Genomic DNA, 16835 nt, shown 5'->3' on the forward strand with positions numbered 1-16835 from the left:
AACACAGCACAGAGGAAAGAAACAAAATTCCATGAAAAGGAGGAAACAGTTTTAGAGTTTGTTCTCCACCTCTGTGACAAAACAGCTGCTAATTTGTCTTCTTATTCAGGCTGCACTGTAGACATAGCTGTGATGCTGCCTACCGTGGGCCGATGGTGTGTGCGTGTGTGTGTGTGTGTGTGTGTGTGTGAGAGAGAGAGAGAGAGAGAGAGAGAGAGAGAGAGAGAGAGAGAGAGAGAGAGAGGTGTCTAGTGGGGCTGCACTGAAGATCCTCACAGGCCAAAGCCTTTTCTGTAGACTACTTCTCAACCAGCCTGCCCCCTGCAGCTTGGCTGCCCTGGAGGATCGGGAACTGACTGGTCACCGTGTAGAAAGTCAGACTCAGGGCAACACTGGCCGTTGTAGCATCTACTTAATAAGAAACAGGGCAAGCACCCACCTCCAGCTCCAGTGCTGTGTCTTGGTGAGGGCTGGAGGCAGCACCTGAACTGATGCTGTTGATGTCAGAGCACAACTTGCCAAAGTTAGTTCCATTGTGGTCAGTGCTGAGCTACCTCACTGCCCCACCTCTCCCTTTTCAGTTTCTCTAATTAAGAAATTGACACAAGTACTAAGGTTATGGGCATTTGAGACCGTGTCCAATTTTGTGTGGTTCTAGGGTCCGAACTCAGGACTCTGAGCATGGTGGGGTGACGTCATAGCACCTTCAATTTTGCTAATTCTCATCCTTCAACTCCCTCCCCTGTCCTGCTGCTGCTGTGTGCAGGGAGGGCTCTTACACTGACCTCATTCCTCTCCTGCTCCTGCTGCTGCCTGTGGGGGGGGCTCTTACACTGACCTCACCCCCCCACACACACTCTTCCTGCTGCTGCTGTGTGCAGGGAGGGCTCTTACACTGACCTCATTCCTCTCCTGTCCTGCTGCTGCTGTGTGCAGGGAGGGTTCTTACACTGACCTCATTCCTCTCCTGTTCCTGCTGCTGCCTGTGGGGGGGGGGGCTCTTACACTGACCTCACCTCCCCCCCCACACACACACACTGTTCCTGCTGCTGCCTGTGTGTGGGGAGGGCTCTTACACTGACCTCATTCCTCTCCTGTTCCTGCTGCTGCCTGTGGGGGGGGGGTTCTTACACTGACCTCACCCTTCCCCACTTTTCTGCTGCTGCTGTGGGGGGGGAGGGTTCTTACACTGACCTCACCCCCCCCACACACACACACACTGTTCCTGCTGCTGTGTGCGGGGAGGGATTTTGCACTATCCCGAAGACACTCTTAAGTCTGAATTAAGTAGGTGACAGTATAAAGGGCCTCATGGTGGAGGTGGTGACACAAATCTTAGAGGCAGAATGAAGCCCCCGCTGTGTGCATGGCTTTAATTTTGCTTTTATGACCAAGGACATGGCAGCGTGATTGTTTTAAAGAACAGTGGAGACAAGAGGACACAACTCTTTGCTGACCCTGAGCACACAGCAGACAGTTGCTCCCTGAGCCTGCTGAGAGGATGCAGCCAGCTTGCCAGGATGGCTCTAGAAGTGAGAGGGCAGCTTGGGCCTGGCCTGTAGAGGCGTGTCACAGCCGGGTAAGATAGTATGGGATTATGAATGCCGGGTTCTTGTGTACAGCTCCAATCAGAGTGAATCTGAGCCCACAGGGTCCTGGGCCATAGGCTAGAGAGTACAGGACCCAGAGCATTCAAAGATAACAAAAAAAATTGCCTGGAAATAGTCTTGCAGAGTGCTGTCTGAGGGGTGTTTCAGGATCTCAGAGGAAAATTATAATGAGCTCTTAAGATGTAGCCTGGTTTAAAAGAACAACAACAACAAAAAAAAAAAAACCCAACTGAACAAGCAAGGAGCACCCGCAATGGGACTCAAGAGTCCTATAAACTTCAGAATGTCATTCAGGTGTGGTGTGTATGCTCATGACCTCAGCTAGAGGCGAAGGCAGGAGGAACACGAGACATCTAGCCTGGGCTACATAGCAAAAACTGTCTCAAGAAAAGACGAAAATGGAGAAAACGGAGAGAGGAGGGAAGAGAGGTCACCTTGGGGAGTGACGCGTGGGGAGCCTTGGCAGGCGGGCAGCAGGGCTGGCTTTGTTTTTTCATGGGAATAATCGCGTTGAATGTGGGTAGGTGGGGTTGTGTCTTCACAGTTCTGGTCAGATATCTTCTCCTTGGTCTGCTCATCCGTTAGATCAGAAAATGCCCCGGTGGCGTGTTTCTTAGCCGACTTCCTTCCAGGGCCTGTTCAGAGGAAACTGCTCATTAGTGGAACACTGCCTTAGCTTCTTTTCTTGCTGGGGAAGAAAATTCTATTGGCAAAAGCAACTTAAGAGAGAAAGGGCTCTTTGTGGCTCACAGGCCAAAGGTACAGTCCTCATGGCTGGGATGCCAAGGTGGCATGGCAGGGTCTTGAAGCAACTGATTACATCAAATTCACAGTGAGGCAGCAGAGAGCAATGAACGCATGCACGCAGCCGCTCAGCTCTCTCCATTACACAGTCAGGACCCCAGCTAGGGAATGGTACCTCCCGTAGTGTCCTGGTCATCCTACCTCGGTTAACACAGACAAGGTCATCCTCCACTTCAGGATCAGGCATTCCAGAGGCCCATCCTGTCACGGTGATGGTTCACACTGACCACCACACACCAACAGAGAAATCAAGGTGGGAATTCAGGACTAATAGAGTGGTTCTGGCACTTGTGGGTATAGTCTAAGCCTCAGATACCTGACATTTTTTTTGTTTTGTTTATTTATTTATTAAAGATTTCTGCCTCCTCCCCGCCACCGCCTCCCATTCCCCCCCCCAATCAAGTCCCCCTCCCTCGTCAGCCCAAAGAGCAATCAGGGTTCCCTGCCCTGTGGGAAGTCCAAGGACCACCCATCTCCATCCAGGTCTAGTAAGGTGAGCATCCAAACTGCCTAGGCTCCCACAAAGCCAGTACGTGCAGTAGGATCAAAACCCACTGCGATTGTTCTTGAGTTCTCAGTATTCCTCATTGTCCTCTATGTTCAGCTAGTCCGGTTTTATCCCATGCTTTTTCAGACCCAGGCCAGCTGGCCTTGGTGAGTTCCCGATAGAACATCCCCATTGTCTCAGTGTGTGGGTGCGCCCCTCGCGGTCCTGAGTTCCTTGCTCGTGCTCTCTCTCCTTCTGCTCCTGATTTGGACTGACACCTGACATTTTGACTGTATCATAATTGAATGTTATGACCCTCAGAAAATTCATGTCACACATTTGGGCATCAAGAAGTTTTGGTGAGACCTCTGCTAGTAACTCTCCAACTGAATCAAGTAACCAAACACACATTAATCTCTCAAAGGCACCATGTCCACGTTCATGATAAAAGTTTTTAAGTGCATTTCCCACGTCACTGTGCCCCCTGCATGCTGTGCTATTTAAGTCACTTTGCAGGAGTCTGAAAGGTTGTGACTGTTGTTGCTGAAGACTCAAGCGGTTGAAGAAGAGTCCTCATGTGGACACCAGATGGCTGTGGTACATGCAGTCTTGTTCCCAGAATGCCATGCATGCTTTCTATGGTCCCTCCTCTGTCTTACCATTCCAATTGATATTGTGTATTAATAGGCCAAGTTATAAGTTCCTGGATTCTCTGAAACATGTCGTTTTATATTTGTTTTAAGGTGTATTTTGATTACATGAGAAGCTGGATCCAAATGCTACAGCAGTTACCCCAGGCTTCCCATAGCTTAAAAAATCTGTTAGAAGAGGAATGGAATTTCACCAAAGAAATCACTCATTACATCCGAGGAGGAGAAGCGCAGGCCGGAAAGCTTTTCTGGTAGGAACCTTGTGCTCGGAGCACCTTCCTTTCTCCCCCTTCTCCTGTACGTGTGCAAGTGTCAGTTATGTGAAGGTGCACGGCCCTGTTTGTGTGCACAGGTTCTCACCTGGGTGGCTTTGCCTCTTGGGGCATTCACGGTGTTTGGAGACAGTTTTGTTATCTTGGTGGGGAGGGCACTGCTAGCACCTGGGCTGCCGAGGGCAGAGTGCATGGATCCACAGCAGGCACGGGGCAGCAACACAGTGACCCGCCCACAATGTGGGTCTTGAGTCTGAGATGCCTTCAGTTGGCCTCTTGCTCATCTTGTTGTTAATAAAAGGATGGAGACTTTGAATCCTGGAAGGGGAGAACAGACCAGTGTGTTTGAACTTGGTGGGGGCACCCAGAACCCAAGTCTTTAGTTTTCATTGAGAGTGGTTTGGAAATGTAATCGAATTGTGTCTCTTTATAAACTCCTTACATATGGTGGAGGAATAGGAGTGGGACTCAGGATGCTTGTCTGCTTATTCTGGGAAATGAACATCTCATGTTCGGGCCCTCTGTATCCTCTGGCGGGTGCCCTGCGTTCTGACACCCTGATGCAGGATGAGGCCATGTGCTCTGTAGACCCGCTGCCCACGTCCTGCTGCCCCATGCCTCCGCTTCCTCCTTTTACTTCTCTTGCCCCTTCCTGTGAGGTGCGTGCGCTGGCGCAGGTGTGCATCCCTCCCTGTGAGGTGCGTGCGCTGGCTCAGGTGTGCACCCCTCCCTGTGAGGCTCGCGTGCTGGCTCAGGTGTGCACCCCTCCCTGTGAGGTGCGTGCGCTGGCTCAGGTGTGCATCCCTCCCTGTGAGGTGCGTGCGCTGGCTCAGGTGTGCATCCCTCCCTGTGAGGTGCGTGCGCTGGCTCAGGTGTGCACCCCTCCCTGTGAGGTGCGTGTGCTGGCTCAGGTGTGCACCCCTTCCTGTGAGGCACGCGTGCTGGCTCAGGTGTGCACCCCTTCCTGTGAGGTGCGTGCACTGGCTCAGGTGTGCATCCCTCCCTGTGAGGTGCGTGCACTAGCTCAGGTGTGCATCCCTCCCTGTGAGGTGCGTGCGCTGGCTCAGGTGTGCATCCCTCCCTGTGAGGTGCGTGCGCTGGCTCAGGTGTGCACCCCTCCCTGTGAGGTGCGTGTGCTGGCTCAGGTGTGCACCCCTCCCTGTGAGGCGCGTGCTGGCTCAGGTGTGCCCCCCTCCCTGTGAGGCACACGTGCTGGCTCAGGTGTGCATCCCTCCCTGTGAGGTGCGTGCACTGGCTCAGGTGTGCACCCCTCCCTGTGAGGCACACGTGCTGGCTCAGGTGTGCACCCCTCCCTGTGAGGCGTGTGCACTGGCTCAGGTGTGCATCACTAACGGTTGTGCTCCAGGACTTCAGCAATCTCTGTCCTCTCTTGGTGTCAGAATCTTGTGTCTACTTTTTTTGGTGTCTCAGAAGCATCTGCCACTTTCCTGCATGGCTCTCGGTTCTTATACTGCGTCTTCATCTTGAGTGAGCAGTGAGCTTACAGGGCTTCCCGGTCCTGTGGGGATGTCCCTTGTTTTTTCTGTTAGTGTCCGTCTGTCCTGCTGTTTCACTCTGCTCTCACTTCGGTCACACTGTGTCTTTGTCTCACATTCCCCAAAGCCATCTCTGGACTCTGCCATTGTGCCCCTTGTTCTGAGAACAGCTTCCAGGGTTCTGGCTGTTCTCCCTGCGCTGTCACCTCTGGTCTATCCCAGTGTTCTTCCCATCCCCTGCCTTGGAGCAGCCTCTCTGGGTCCAGGCAGGGTAGAACCAACCACGTCCCCCTCAGCTTTGCTTTTGGATGCCCCCAAGGACATGGCATGGACTAGATTTCCTTTCCCCACTGCACCCCTTCTGTGCACTCTGTCATTCCTCGTGTGCACAGCTCAGTCTCAGTGGTCCTGCCCAGATCCCCCACTCACTCGCAGCACCAGCTGCAGACTGCTCGTGTCGAGCCGTCTACCAGTCAGACGGCCTTGGAACACTCAGCAGCTCCCTGTCAGGGAGGACACTGAAGCAGTGGGCGTCAGGGCTGCATGCAGTCAGCCTTCTCGTCCAGCGTCCAGTGTGTGTCCTCAGCTCCCGGACTCCGTACTGTGCAACCACAGCAGTCCCTCCCGTGCTCGCAGGCTGGGCAGATGAAGCTTGCTGCCCAGGGACCACTTGTCACAGTTACTTTCATGACTGACTCACTAACCCCGTCCTGCAAATGTTACCTTCCTATAATATTTAGAAGTTTTTACCCACAAGTACTTAGGATTTCATTTTTTGTTACTTTTTTCTGTCCAGTAGAGGGCTTCTGCTCTCATGTTCACTGCTGCTTCTGTATAGCAGGAGCCCAGTAGCTGTTAAATGAACGCATCCCAATGCTTTCTGTGATATTCTTAATCCTTTTCTGACCAAGTCTCCTTCCCACTCAGGTATTTTAACCCCACCTGTGTAGACAGAAGCTTCTGTCCCACCTGGTCCTTGGCCCGCAGCTCCTCCCCGTCTGTGAAGAGCAACCCTGTAATCATCATGGTGTGGCTACCATAGCTGACCTGTGCTCTCCCCATCTTGAACATTTAAGCTTTGATGGCCATGTGATTAAACCAGTTAGCATGATAGCCAGGCTCTCCAGAGTGTGGCCTGACCTCATGTGCTTCTGAGTTTCCTGCCAGGCTTTGCTTTTCCAGGCATGCCTCATGCTTGACCCAGCTTCACACTGTGATCCAGTTCAAGTTCATTGTCTTTCCACTCCTGTCCCCCTCAGTCTGCTCCCTGAAGATCCATCCATTCCCCTTCGGATGACCCTGCTGACATTCAGCCTTTGCTTGATCTGGGCTTTCTGCCAGGAGAGGCTTTACTGCCAGCTAGCCTTGGCCTCCTCGTCTGATACCCAGTGTTCCCCATCATTTGATGGTTGCGTACTTTGCTCTCTCTTTCCCTAATCATCACTGCCTTTCCTTCATGGTGAAGGCTTACCACAGTGATTGACCTTGTTCTGTGGGCTTGTTCGTTAATACTAGTGTTAAATTGTCTGTTCACTGGGAAAGTTCCTGTGTGGAGTATTTGTGTTTATCAGCTGTAGGAGCTAACTTTGAGGGAAGTAAAACCAGCTGTGTTTCAGTAGTTTGCTTTTCTAGACCATCATTTGGTTTTTTTGTTTTGTTTTTGTTTTGAGGCATTTTATACTATCTTGAACATTTAAACAATCACAGTGAGTAATCACATGACTACTACAGTTTACCACTATGGTTTATACTCATGCTCCATATAATAGCACAGAGATGGCCCGTGCTATCATCTAGGTTTCTGTGTTTCTCATAGTCGTGCGCCAAGAGAAACCTCCTGTTGATTTGTGACTGTTGCAGTGACAGCTGCTTCTCCTTCTGCTTTGCTGTTTGCCCCCAGTGACATCGCAGGGATGCTGCTGAAGTCCACAGGCAGCTTTCTGGAGTCTGGCCTGCAGGAGAGCTGTGCAGAGCTGTGGACCAGCGCTGATGACAACGGTGCAGCTGACGAGTTGAGGTTGGCGTCACACTGGCTTTCTCTCTGTTTCTTGCTGTGGGAGTTTTACTTCCCAGTGGGCTTCCGGAGGTCTTTGTTTAGACTGGACTGTGTTGGCCCTGGGGTGGGCACAGCACGGGGAGGGAGGGTTATCAGTGGTCTTCTGGTTGTGGCTTTACACGAAAACTTCTTTATAGAAACTTCAACATGATAAAAATATAGTGGAGATTAACTGAAAATGGCTATAGCAACACTCTGTACCCATGTTTTCCTGTTGTGTCTTTAGATGTTACATTTTTGTCCTTTAAACCCCTGTAGCAGTCCACGCTACCTTTTAATGCCGTTTGGCACATTTCTATTATTTATGCTTGTCTTACCCTTTCTGTTGAACATCAGGGTAGACTCATCTGCTGGATTCCCTCCAGTGATGCAGATGCCACTGAACTGTTGAAATTGCACCCACCATGTGTGTGTGTGTCTATCTGTATGTGTCCATGTATTTATGTATCTGTGTCTGTCTGTCTGTGTGTGTCCGTGTATTATGTATCTGTGTGTGTGTGTATGTCTTATGAGATGCTGCACATAGAGCCATTGTGTGCCATCTGTCTGTCAGGTACATGTTCAGAGCTGAGGCGTTTTACTCACTGACCCTAGTCTGGGGAAGAACAGTTAACATCTGGGTATAGACATTCCATTCCCACTGAGGCTCTGAGCTGGTAAAACACTGATAGTTGAGACACAGAATGAGCCTTTGTGTGTCCCTGTAGTTTTAAGTTATAAATGTAAAGTTGACATGAGACTTGAAGTATCGAGGCAGTGAGCTAGGCAACAGCTTTGATGGCTCCCTCATCTGCCAGGGCCTCCGTGTGCCATCATGGCTGCTCCATGGTGTCCGGCCCCTGTGATCAGCTGTGGTGGCAGCACTCTGCCACACAAGTCAGCATGATCTGCCAGGTGGGCCTGGGGGCTAGCTGTATTGGCTACACTGAGTGTGTATTTCTTTTCAGTCATATCATGAGCTCTTAAACTCTAAGAACTTGTCATAGCAATGTCTAGAAAATTAAGCATACTGCTACTTGAGGGATACTTGATGTCCCCTGTGTACATGGAATACTCAAGCACTTTCTACAGAACTCTGCGGATCAAGCTTCCCAGGATTTTGGCCACAGCATCAGTAACTGCTTGTTCGCATTGAGGAAATCTGTGGGAGCAGTTTGTTGCTATGATTTGAAATGTGCTGCCTGTTTGTTACTAGTGGCACGTGTACCCCGGTGCCCCAGTGTGAATTAACTGACTTCCCCCGACAGGAGGTCTGTCATAGAGATCCCTACTCGGGTGCCCCTGTGTGAACTGACTTCCCCCGGCAGGAGGTCTGTCATAGAGATCAGTACTCGGGTGCCCCAGTGTGAACCAACTGACTTCCCCCGACAGGAGGTCTGTCATAGAGATCCCTACTCGGGTGCCCCTGTGTGAACTAACTGACTTCCCCCGGCAGGCGGTCTGTCATAGAGATCAGCCGCGCGCTCAAGGAGCTCTTCCACGAAGCCCGGGAGAGGGCCTCCAAGGCGCTGGGCTTTGCTAAAATGCTGCGGAAGGTGAGTCTCCCAGCCTGGCTGCTGCTGCTGCCCTTTCCTTGTTTTGTTCTTAAGGCCGATCCTAAAGAGGCTTCTCTTCTGTCATCCTAGGACCTGGAAATAGCAGCTGAGTTTGTACTGTCTGCCTCGGTCCAAGAACTCCTGGACGTTCTGAAAGCGAAGCAGTATGTCAAGGTGAATCCCATGGTGATCTCGGGGCTATTGGTCTCCACTGCATTCTAAAGAGGCTGCTTGTTCATTACGTCCAGAGTTAATAGTCTTGGCAGTCTGCACACTACTGGACATGTTCCTACTAGAACACGCTTCCTCACACTTATGTTTCTTATGAATGCAGACAATGCATCAACCACAGTGTATACTGATTAACTTAGTTATACATGTTTAAAGTAGTGACCACAGTAGAAGATGCAAACGACATTACTGACTTCGCATCACTGATTTTAGTGTTAGCCCGCAGGACTCTAATCCGGTAGTCTTAGTGTGATTCTTTGGTAATGCATCCTAGTCGTCATCGTAGTTACTTCTTGGACCCATCTTCACCCCTCTTTAAGTCTGAGGTTTATCACTTTGGGACCTGCATATGGCATGTCATTGGCAACTGTATGCCAAGCCCGGATGTCTTAGTTAAGGTTTTTGTTACTGTGGTAGAACATAAGACCAAAGCAACTTGGGCAGGAAAGGGTTTACTTGATTTACCCTTCCCCATCACTGTTCATCACTGAAGGATGTCAGGACAGGAATTCACTCAGGGCAGGAACCTGGAGGCAGGAGCTGCTGCAGAGACCATAGAGGGGAGCTGCTTACTGTCTTGCTTCCCATGGCTTGCTCAGCCCGCTTTCTTATAAAAACCCAGGACCATGAGCCTAGGGATGGCACCACCCACAATGGGCTGGACCCTCCCCATTAATCATTAGTTAAGAAAACGCCTTACAGGCTTCCCTTTAGCCTGATCTCATGGAGTCATTTTCTTATTTGAGGCTCCCTCCTCTCCAGTGACTCTAGCTTGTATCAGGTTGACATAAAACTAGCCAGCACACTGGGAATGTGTGACGTAGGGCTGACTCTTGTGCAGCTTGTGCCCCCATCATGGCATTGTATTCCATGTTAAGGTGACCCTCAACTCCTGGAACCTAGCACTGACAGGTTGTTCCAGGCACCCTTGTGATGAACGCAGTGTTGGCAATGGGACAGGGAAGCAGTGCCCTGCATCTGTAGAAACCTCAGTGCTACCCCAAGTCCCCTCCCAGCCCCTCTGCCTTCTCCTTCAGCCGCACTCAGCAGAGCCATGTGCAGTTCAGCTTGCTGTTGGCACTGATGCATCTCTTCCACTGTCCACTCCCGTCCCAAGCCCCTGGACTGGGGCTGAATTCACTACATAGCCCAGGTTGGGCTCTAAGTACTAGGAATGCAGACATACACCTCTCCATGCCTGGCTGATGTTAATCTCATGCTTCTTAGTTTAAGGCTGGGTTATTTGCTTTCCAGGTACAGATTCCCGGCTTAGAGAACTTGCACGTGTTTGTCCCCGACAGCCTTGCTGAGGAGAAAAGAATTATTTTGCAGCTACTCAATGCTGCCACGGGAAAGGACTGTTCCAAAGATCCGGATGACGTCTTCATTGATGCCTTCCTGCTTCTGACCAAGCACGGGGACCGAGCCCGTGACTCGGAAGATGGCTGGGGCACCTGGGAATCACGGGCTGTCAAAATTGTGCCTCAGGTGGAGACTGTCGATACCCTGAGAAGCATGCAGGTTGGTGGCCTCACTTGCCATCCAGCTGTGCGGGTCAGAATGTTTTTATGAAACAGAGCGTGACAGCTTTCAAACATCACCCCTAATGTTCTGAATGCTCCATGAAATGGGCCTGTATGGTTCATTACATGAATAGTTAGCATGATTGTACTAGAAGTATCCCGGCTGGTTTAATTATGTCAGATTATACTGGAATGTTTGAAGTAACCTGTCTGCTTGATTTGTACCTTTTAGTGTTCAGTCAGTTAGATTTAAAAGGCGCCATTTCATTGATGAGTCATAATTCCAGACAGCACAGTCCCAAAGTGACCCTGAGGACAGAAACAGTGCTGGCCTTGTCACGTAGTTCTCACTTGTATAGTGAAGAGCAGATTCTGAGACTCACTGAGGACCGCTGTCGGGAGCCTCCTCACATGGCTTCCAGCTCAGGCCGTGAGAGCAGATGTCGCTGTGCACCCGGAGCTCCTCCACCCCGCCCGCCTGCTCTTTCTCTCGCACTCTCAGGCAAGCCTGCCCACTCCCTTGTTTAAATCAGGAGTGTGGCAGCAAGTGTAAACGTGTCCTCCCACTTCTTCTGCTAGTCACCAGCCTGGCAGCCAGACATGTGTTCAGCAAATGATCTGTCTGGAGTTCCCAGGGCCACTGCCACAGCTCAGGCATCGTCGCCTGTCCTGTTTGTGGTTTCCCTGCTTCAAGCCCCTTTCCCTCCCCAAGTTCTCCAGTTGGTTTGTGGTTTGTTGGAGAGAGAGCATGGCAGCACTCAGATCTATCCTAAACACTACAGTGGCTCTCGGGCTCTTCGAGGTTCATAGTCATAGTCTTGGCGCTTTAGTCCTTAGTGCTGGGGCTCTCATCTCTGTCTTTCCCATCTCCTGGGCTGCTCCAACACAGCATCTGTGCATGCCCATGCCTTTTCCCAGTGGAGAGTGGGGCTTTTCTTCCTTTGCTGAAGAGCCAGGTCACCAGTGCTTGCTGCCCTTGGTCAGGTGGCTAGCTGGAGCATGGTAGCCTTGAGGGTGGCACTGTCTGAGGGTGGGGTTGCAGCAGAGTGGGAAAGCAGTCACCGGTCTCGTCTGGCTTTCCTCCCAGGTGGACAATCTTCTCCTGGTTGTCATGGAGTCTGCTCATCTCATAATTCAGAGAAAAGCCTTCCAGCAGTCCATTGAGGGACTGATGACTCTTCGCCACGAGCAGACATCCAGTCAGCCGGTCATTGCCAAAGCTTTGCAGCAGCTCAAGGTACTGACCATGCCATGCTTGCCTCTGGGTGAAATGCTGTGGAGATGTCACGTGGCGTGAGGTGATGTCATGTGATGGATGTGAGTGGTCGCCATTCTTCCTAGTGTCCACTTATGCGTGTGTGTATATGAAACATTTTGTAGGTTCTTCCCCAGACTGTAGAACTGGGAAGGATGGGGTTATGAACTGTCACACTGAGAGGTCAGAGGTCATCACCTCCTTGTAGCATCTGGGAGTTACTGTGGTATCTCATACAGAAGCACTGAGAGTTTAAATAAGACTGGGTTTCTCAGCCTTTCCCTTGACATTAGGGCCAGTGATTCTTTGTTGTGTGGAGTGGTTGTAGGGAGTGGGGTGTCTTCTGTTGTGTGGGGTGGTGGGGTGTCTCCTGCTGTATCGATGGTGGGGTGTCTCTTGTTGTATGGATGGTGGGATGTCTCCTGCTGTATGGGGTGTCTCCTGCTGTATCGGTGGTGGGGTGTCTCCTATTGTGTGGGGTGGGTTCTCCTGGTGTATGGGGTATGGGGTGTCTCCTGCTGTATTGATGGTGGGGTGTCTCTTGTTGTATGGATGGTGGGATGTCTCCTGCTGTATGGGGTATGGGGTGTCTCCTATTGTGGGGTGGGTTCTCCTGGTGTACGGGGTATGGTGTCTTCTGATGTATGGGGTGTCTCCTGCTATATGGGTGGTATGGTGTCCCCTGCTGTATAGGTGGTGGGGTGTCTCCTGCTGTCTGGGGTATGAGGTATCTCCTGCTGTATTGATGGTGGGGTGTCTCTTGTTGTATGGATGGTGGGATGTCTCCTGCTGTATGGGGTATGGGGTGTCTCCTGCTGTATCGGTGGTGGGGTATCTCCTATTGTGTGGGGTGGGTTCTCCTGGTGTATGGGGTATGGTGTCTTCTGATGTATGGGGTGTCTCCTGCTGTATCGGTGGTGGGATGTCTCCTATTGTGTGGGGTGGGTTCTCCTGGTGTACGGGGTATGGTGTCTTCTGATGTATGGGGTGTCTCCTGCTATATGGGTGGTATGGTGTCCCCTGCTGTATATGTGGTGGGTGTCTCCTGCTGTATTGGGTATGGGGTGTCTCCTACTGTATGGGTGATAGGGTGTCTCCTGCTGTATGTGTGGTGGAGTGTCTCCTGCTGTATGGGCTGGTGGGCTGCCTTCTGTCATTTAGGATGGTACAGGGTGTCTTATGTGTTGTGGAATATCTGGCAGCATCCTTGGTCTCTATCCACCAGATGACGTAGGACTTAGCTACTCCAGTTTTGATCCCGTGGAAATGCATAGAAACGCCAGTGACACCAGTGCCTGTTCACAGACCAGAGTGCAGTTAGGTCCAACCACTCTATGTGGGTTGTTTTCACTTGGTGTTCTGTAGGGTGCCAAAGACTATCTCAGACAAATAATGGAGAAAATAGGATTTCTCTGTCATGTTTGGATGAAGTACCTCAGTGGTCTCTGCCCATGGTTAATGCTGGTTTGCTTCTCTTTGGACTGATTGTGGTTTGGGACTCCTCAGAATGATGCGCTTGAGCTGTGCACCAGGGTGAGTGACGCCATTGACCGAGTGGACCACATGTTCACGCTGGAGTGCGATGCTGAGGTCGATGAGTTGGAGTCCGCCACGCTGCAGCAGTACTACCGAGAGGCGATGATTCAGGGTTACAACTTTGGGTTCGAGGTAGGTACCAAAGGTGAGGGAACACCGCACAGTCCAGAAAGTGCTGTGAGGGTTACAAGAGGCTTTGCGGACTCTCTACGACAAGTCTTACCTTCATTATAATCATTGCATTGTCAGGAATGTCCCCTATACTGCTGTAAAGTGTCCAAAATGTTAGTTTCCAGCTGCCAGATATTGCCCAGGTTTTATTTTCTACTCATAACTGTCTATTATATTTTAAAATGTTCTCTAAGAACATAAAAGTACATTCTTAATTTAAATATGAATAAAGTATTTACCAAACTATCTATCTATCTATCTATCTATCTATCTATCTATCTATCTATTTATTTATTTATTTTGGGGGGTGGTTTCGAGACAGGGTTTCTCTGTGGTTTTGGAGCCTGTCCTGGAACTAGCTCTTGTAGACCAGGCTGGTCTCGAACTCACAGAGATCCGCCTGCCTCTGCCTCTCAAGTGCTGGGATTAAAGGCTTAAAGGCGTGCGCCACCACCGCCCGGCTTACCAAACTATATTTTGTGACTGTATTCTGTAATTCTATGGGTTATTCAGAGTATACATGCTGATTAGACTTTGCTGTTCATTTTTAGAAACAGACATTTTGGGCAAATATAGCATTATTGTGTATAGGTATTGCTAGAATGGTTTTGTTAATTTTGGTATGCATGGAATCTTCTAACAGTATCATAAAGAAGTTGTTCGTTTGATGTCTGGAGAGTTCAGACAGAAGATAGGAGACAAATATATAAGCTTTGCCCGGAAATGGATGAACTACGTCCTGACCAAATGTGAGAGTGGCCGAGGCACACGACCCAGGTAACAGCCAAGCAGCACACTTGATTCTTGCACGAGGCACATGGGGCTGGTAGTATTTTGTTTCTGTGCGCCATGTGAAATTCATAAGCAGATTATACAAGAACATTTATTCTAACGCAGCACTTTTTAAATGGCAGTATGTATCTATGAAGCTTGTGGCTAATCGTAGCAGAAAGAAAATCTTTATGTGTCCTAAACGGCCTGCCTCCTCAGAGGGATGTGCAGGGTGTGCATCAGCTGTCCCTGACTGTAATGCTCTGGCACTGCACTTGCACTAGCACAGAGTGGTCACTAAGTTTGTGAGTCACACCTGGCCAGGCATCCTGTAATCCATATGAACAGACGGGACACTTGTAAGCCAAGTCAGCACAGTGCAGACGGTCTGCCTGTGAAATGCAGCGTGAGAACCTGTGGGACAGGCTCACAGGTGACTCGGTGTGCCTGCTGTCCTAAGTGCCTTCATGGTTCTTTTTGGTGTTAGAATCGTCTTTAAAAAGCTGTCCTGTCTGTCACTGTAAGCTCGCTCTGCTCAGGTGTTTATACAGTGATCACCTCCCCCTCCCCCAAAATACGAAGCATTTTGTCCTAGACAGTACATTTGCAATTACTTTTATACTGATTTTAGTATTGTGTAGTCTGCAGCATTTCCCCAGCTATTGTTGACTGTTTTCCTGTGACAGGTGGGCCACTCAAGGATTCGATTTCCTACAAGCCATTGAACCTGCCTTTATTTCAGCTTTGCCAGAAGACGACTTCCTGGTAGGACACACTCTAAATACCTTTTCTGTTAAACTGGGTGGTGCGTTGTCTGTGGTACACTCCTGTCTCTGCCATGAGGACATGGAGCCACAAAAGTGCCCTTTAAAATGCGTTGAGGTTTTCAGTGTCCTTCTGTTACTACAGCTCTGTGCAGCTGACTCTGGTGATTCTCTACCCTCACACTGTGGATTAGATGCAGTCTCTATATTTCATGAACTGCTAGCTCAGGAACTGCCTTTTAGAAGTTACTGAGAACAGGATTGACTGTTGCCCCTGAGTGCCCATTATCAGAGCACAGCATCAGTGCCCAGTGTTCTGAACAGCCTCTGGCCGTGGAGACACTTGATCTTTGCTTATAGATGGCATTGTTCCCTGGGGAATAGTCTGCTGAGTTCCTTTTATTTATTAGAATGGAATGTATAATATATTATTTAAATGGTACTTAGCTTATATCCACTTTATCCTTGTATCTTCTGCCTTTTAAACTAACTAAAAACACTGAAGGTCAAATAGACTGACTGTAGTATGCTGTTTATAGAATTAAGACTTTCTTTTCTCTTCTTCCAATTTTTCTTTGGTTTCTAGAGTTTGCAAGCCTTGATGAATGAGTGCATTGGCCACGTCATAGGAAAGCCACACAGCCCTGTCACAGGTTTGTACCTTGTGAGAACGGGATACAGGGATACACTGGTTGTGATGAGCAAACTGTCTTAGGATTGATGCTATTTATAATAATAAAAGATGTATTTTAAAAATATCCAGAGGGTGACAGAGAAGAGGTTTGTCCAGGAACTCCACAGTCATCCTACTAAACCCTACAGAAAGATTAAGCCTTACCTTTGAACTGGTTTTTGTTTGTCTTGTGTTATTGCTGCACCCTTGCTCTCCTTGTTAAAATCTTTGTGTATAGGGACAACAGGGAGGGGTTCCTCTGGTCCTCCTTTCTCTCGCGAAGGAGGACTGTTTGTTTTTCCATGTTTTTCCAACTTCGCCACTCGAGTAAATTTTTATTTGCTTTTGACTTTTTTTTCTTTTAATTTTTTCTAAACAGGGTTTCCCTGTGTAGTGCTGGCTGACCTGGAACTCACTTTATAGACCAAGCTGGCCTTGAACTCACAGAGATTCACCTGCCTCTGCCTCCTGAGTGCTGGGATTGAAGGTGTGTGCCACCACTGCCCTGATGGTTTCAGGGGTGTTTGTTTGTTTAAAAATGACATTCTTAGCTGGGTGGTGCTGGCACACACCTTTAATCCCAGCACAAGGCCAGCCTGGTCTACAGAGTCAGTTCCAGGTCAGCCAGGGCTACACAGAGAAAAACCCTGTCTTAAAAAAGGGGGGGGAAGGGCTGGAGAGATGGCTCAGCGGTTAAGAGCATCGCCTGCTCTTCCAAAGGTCCTGAGTTCAATTCCCAGCAACCACATGGTGGCTCACAACCATTTGTAATGAGGTCTGGTGCCCTCTTATGGCCTTCAGGCATACACACAGAAAGAATATTGTATACATAATAAATAAATATTTAAAAAAAAGGGGGGGGGAGAATAAAATGTTTATTAAGAAAGACTGTGTCATTCTTGATACAGTCTGTGAGTAAAACCAAGTCATGAGCACTCCAAAATAGAAAGTTTAAATTGCATAGAATAGTTAAGAAATGGTACATTTGCCAAACATTGGCT

The 16835-nt window shown here is 49.5% G+C and overlaps 1 protein-coding gene across 2 annotated transcripts in view; it reads left to right on the forward strand.

Annotated features, from left to right (window-relative positions):
* Window positions 1-16835, forward strand: part of Map3k4 (mitogen-activated protein kinase kinase kinase 4) — a 96753-nt gene that overhangs the window by 58103 nt on the left and 21815 nt on the right. For both annotated transcript variants that reach the window (XM_075950811.1, XM_075950803.1), the window contains exons 6-15: window positions 3645-3802; window positions 7220-7336; window positions 8811-8910; window positions 9001-9084; window positions 10396-10662; window positions 11752-11901; window positions 13426-13587; window positions 14270-14403; window positions 15084-15162; window positions 15748-15814. In XM_075950811.1, coding sequence (XP_075806926.1) covers window positions 3645-3802; window positions 7220-7336; window positions 8811-8910; window positions 9001-9084; window positions 10396-10662; window positions 11752-11901; window positions 13426-13587; window positions 14270-14403; window positions 15084-15162; window positions 15748-15814 — 1318 coding nt within the window. The remainder of the gene's footprint in view (window positions 1-3644; window positions 3803-7219; window positions 7337-8810; window positions 8911-9000; window positions 9085-10395; window positions 10663-11751; window positions 11902-13425; window positions 13588-14269; window positions 14404-15083; window positions 15163-15747; window positions 15815-16835) is intronic.

Source organism: Microtus pennsylvanicus, chromosome 1 (genome assembly GCF_037038515.1).
Source record: "Microtus pennsylvanicus isolate mMicPen1 chromosome 1, mMicPen1.hap1, whole genome shotgun sequence".
Classification (NCBI taxonomy): domain Eukaryota; kingdom Metazoa; phylum Chordata; class Mammalia; order Rodentia; family Cricetidae; genus Microtus; species Microtus pennsylvanicus.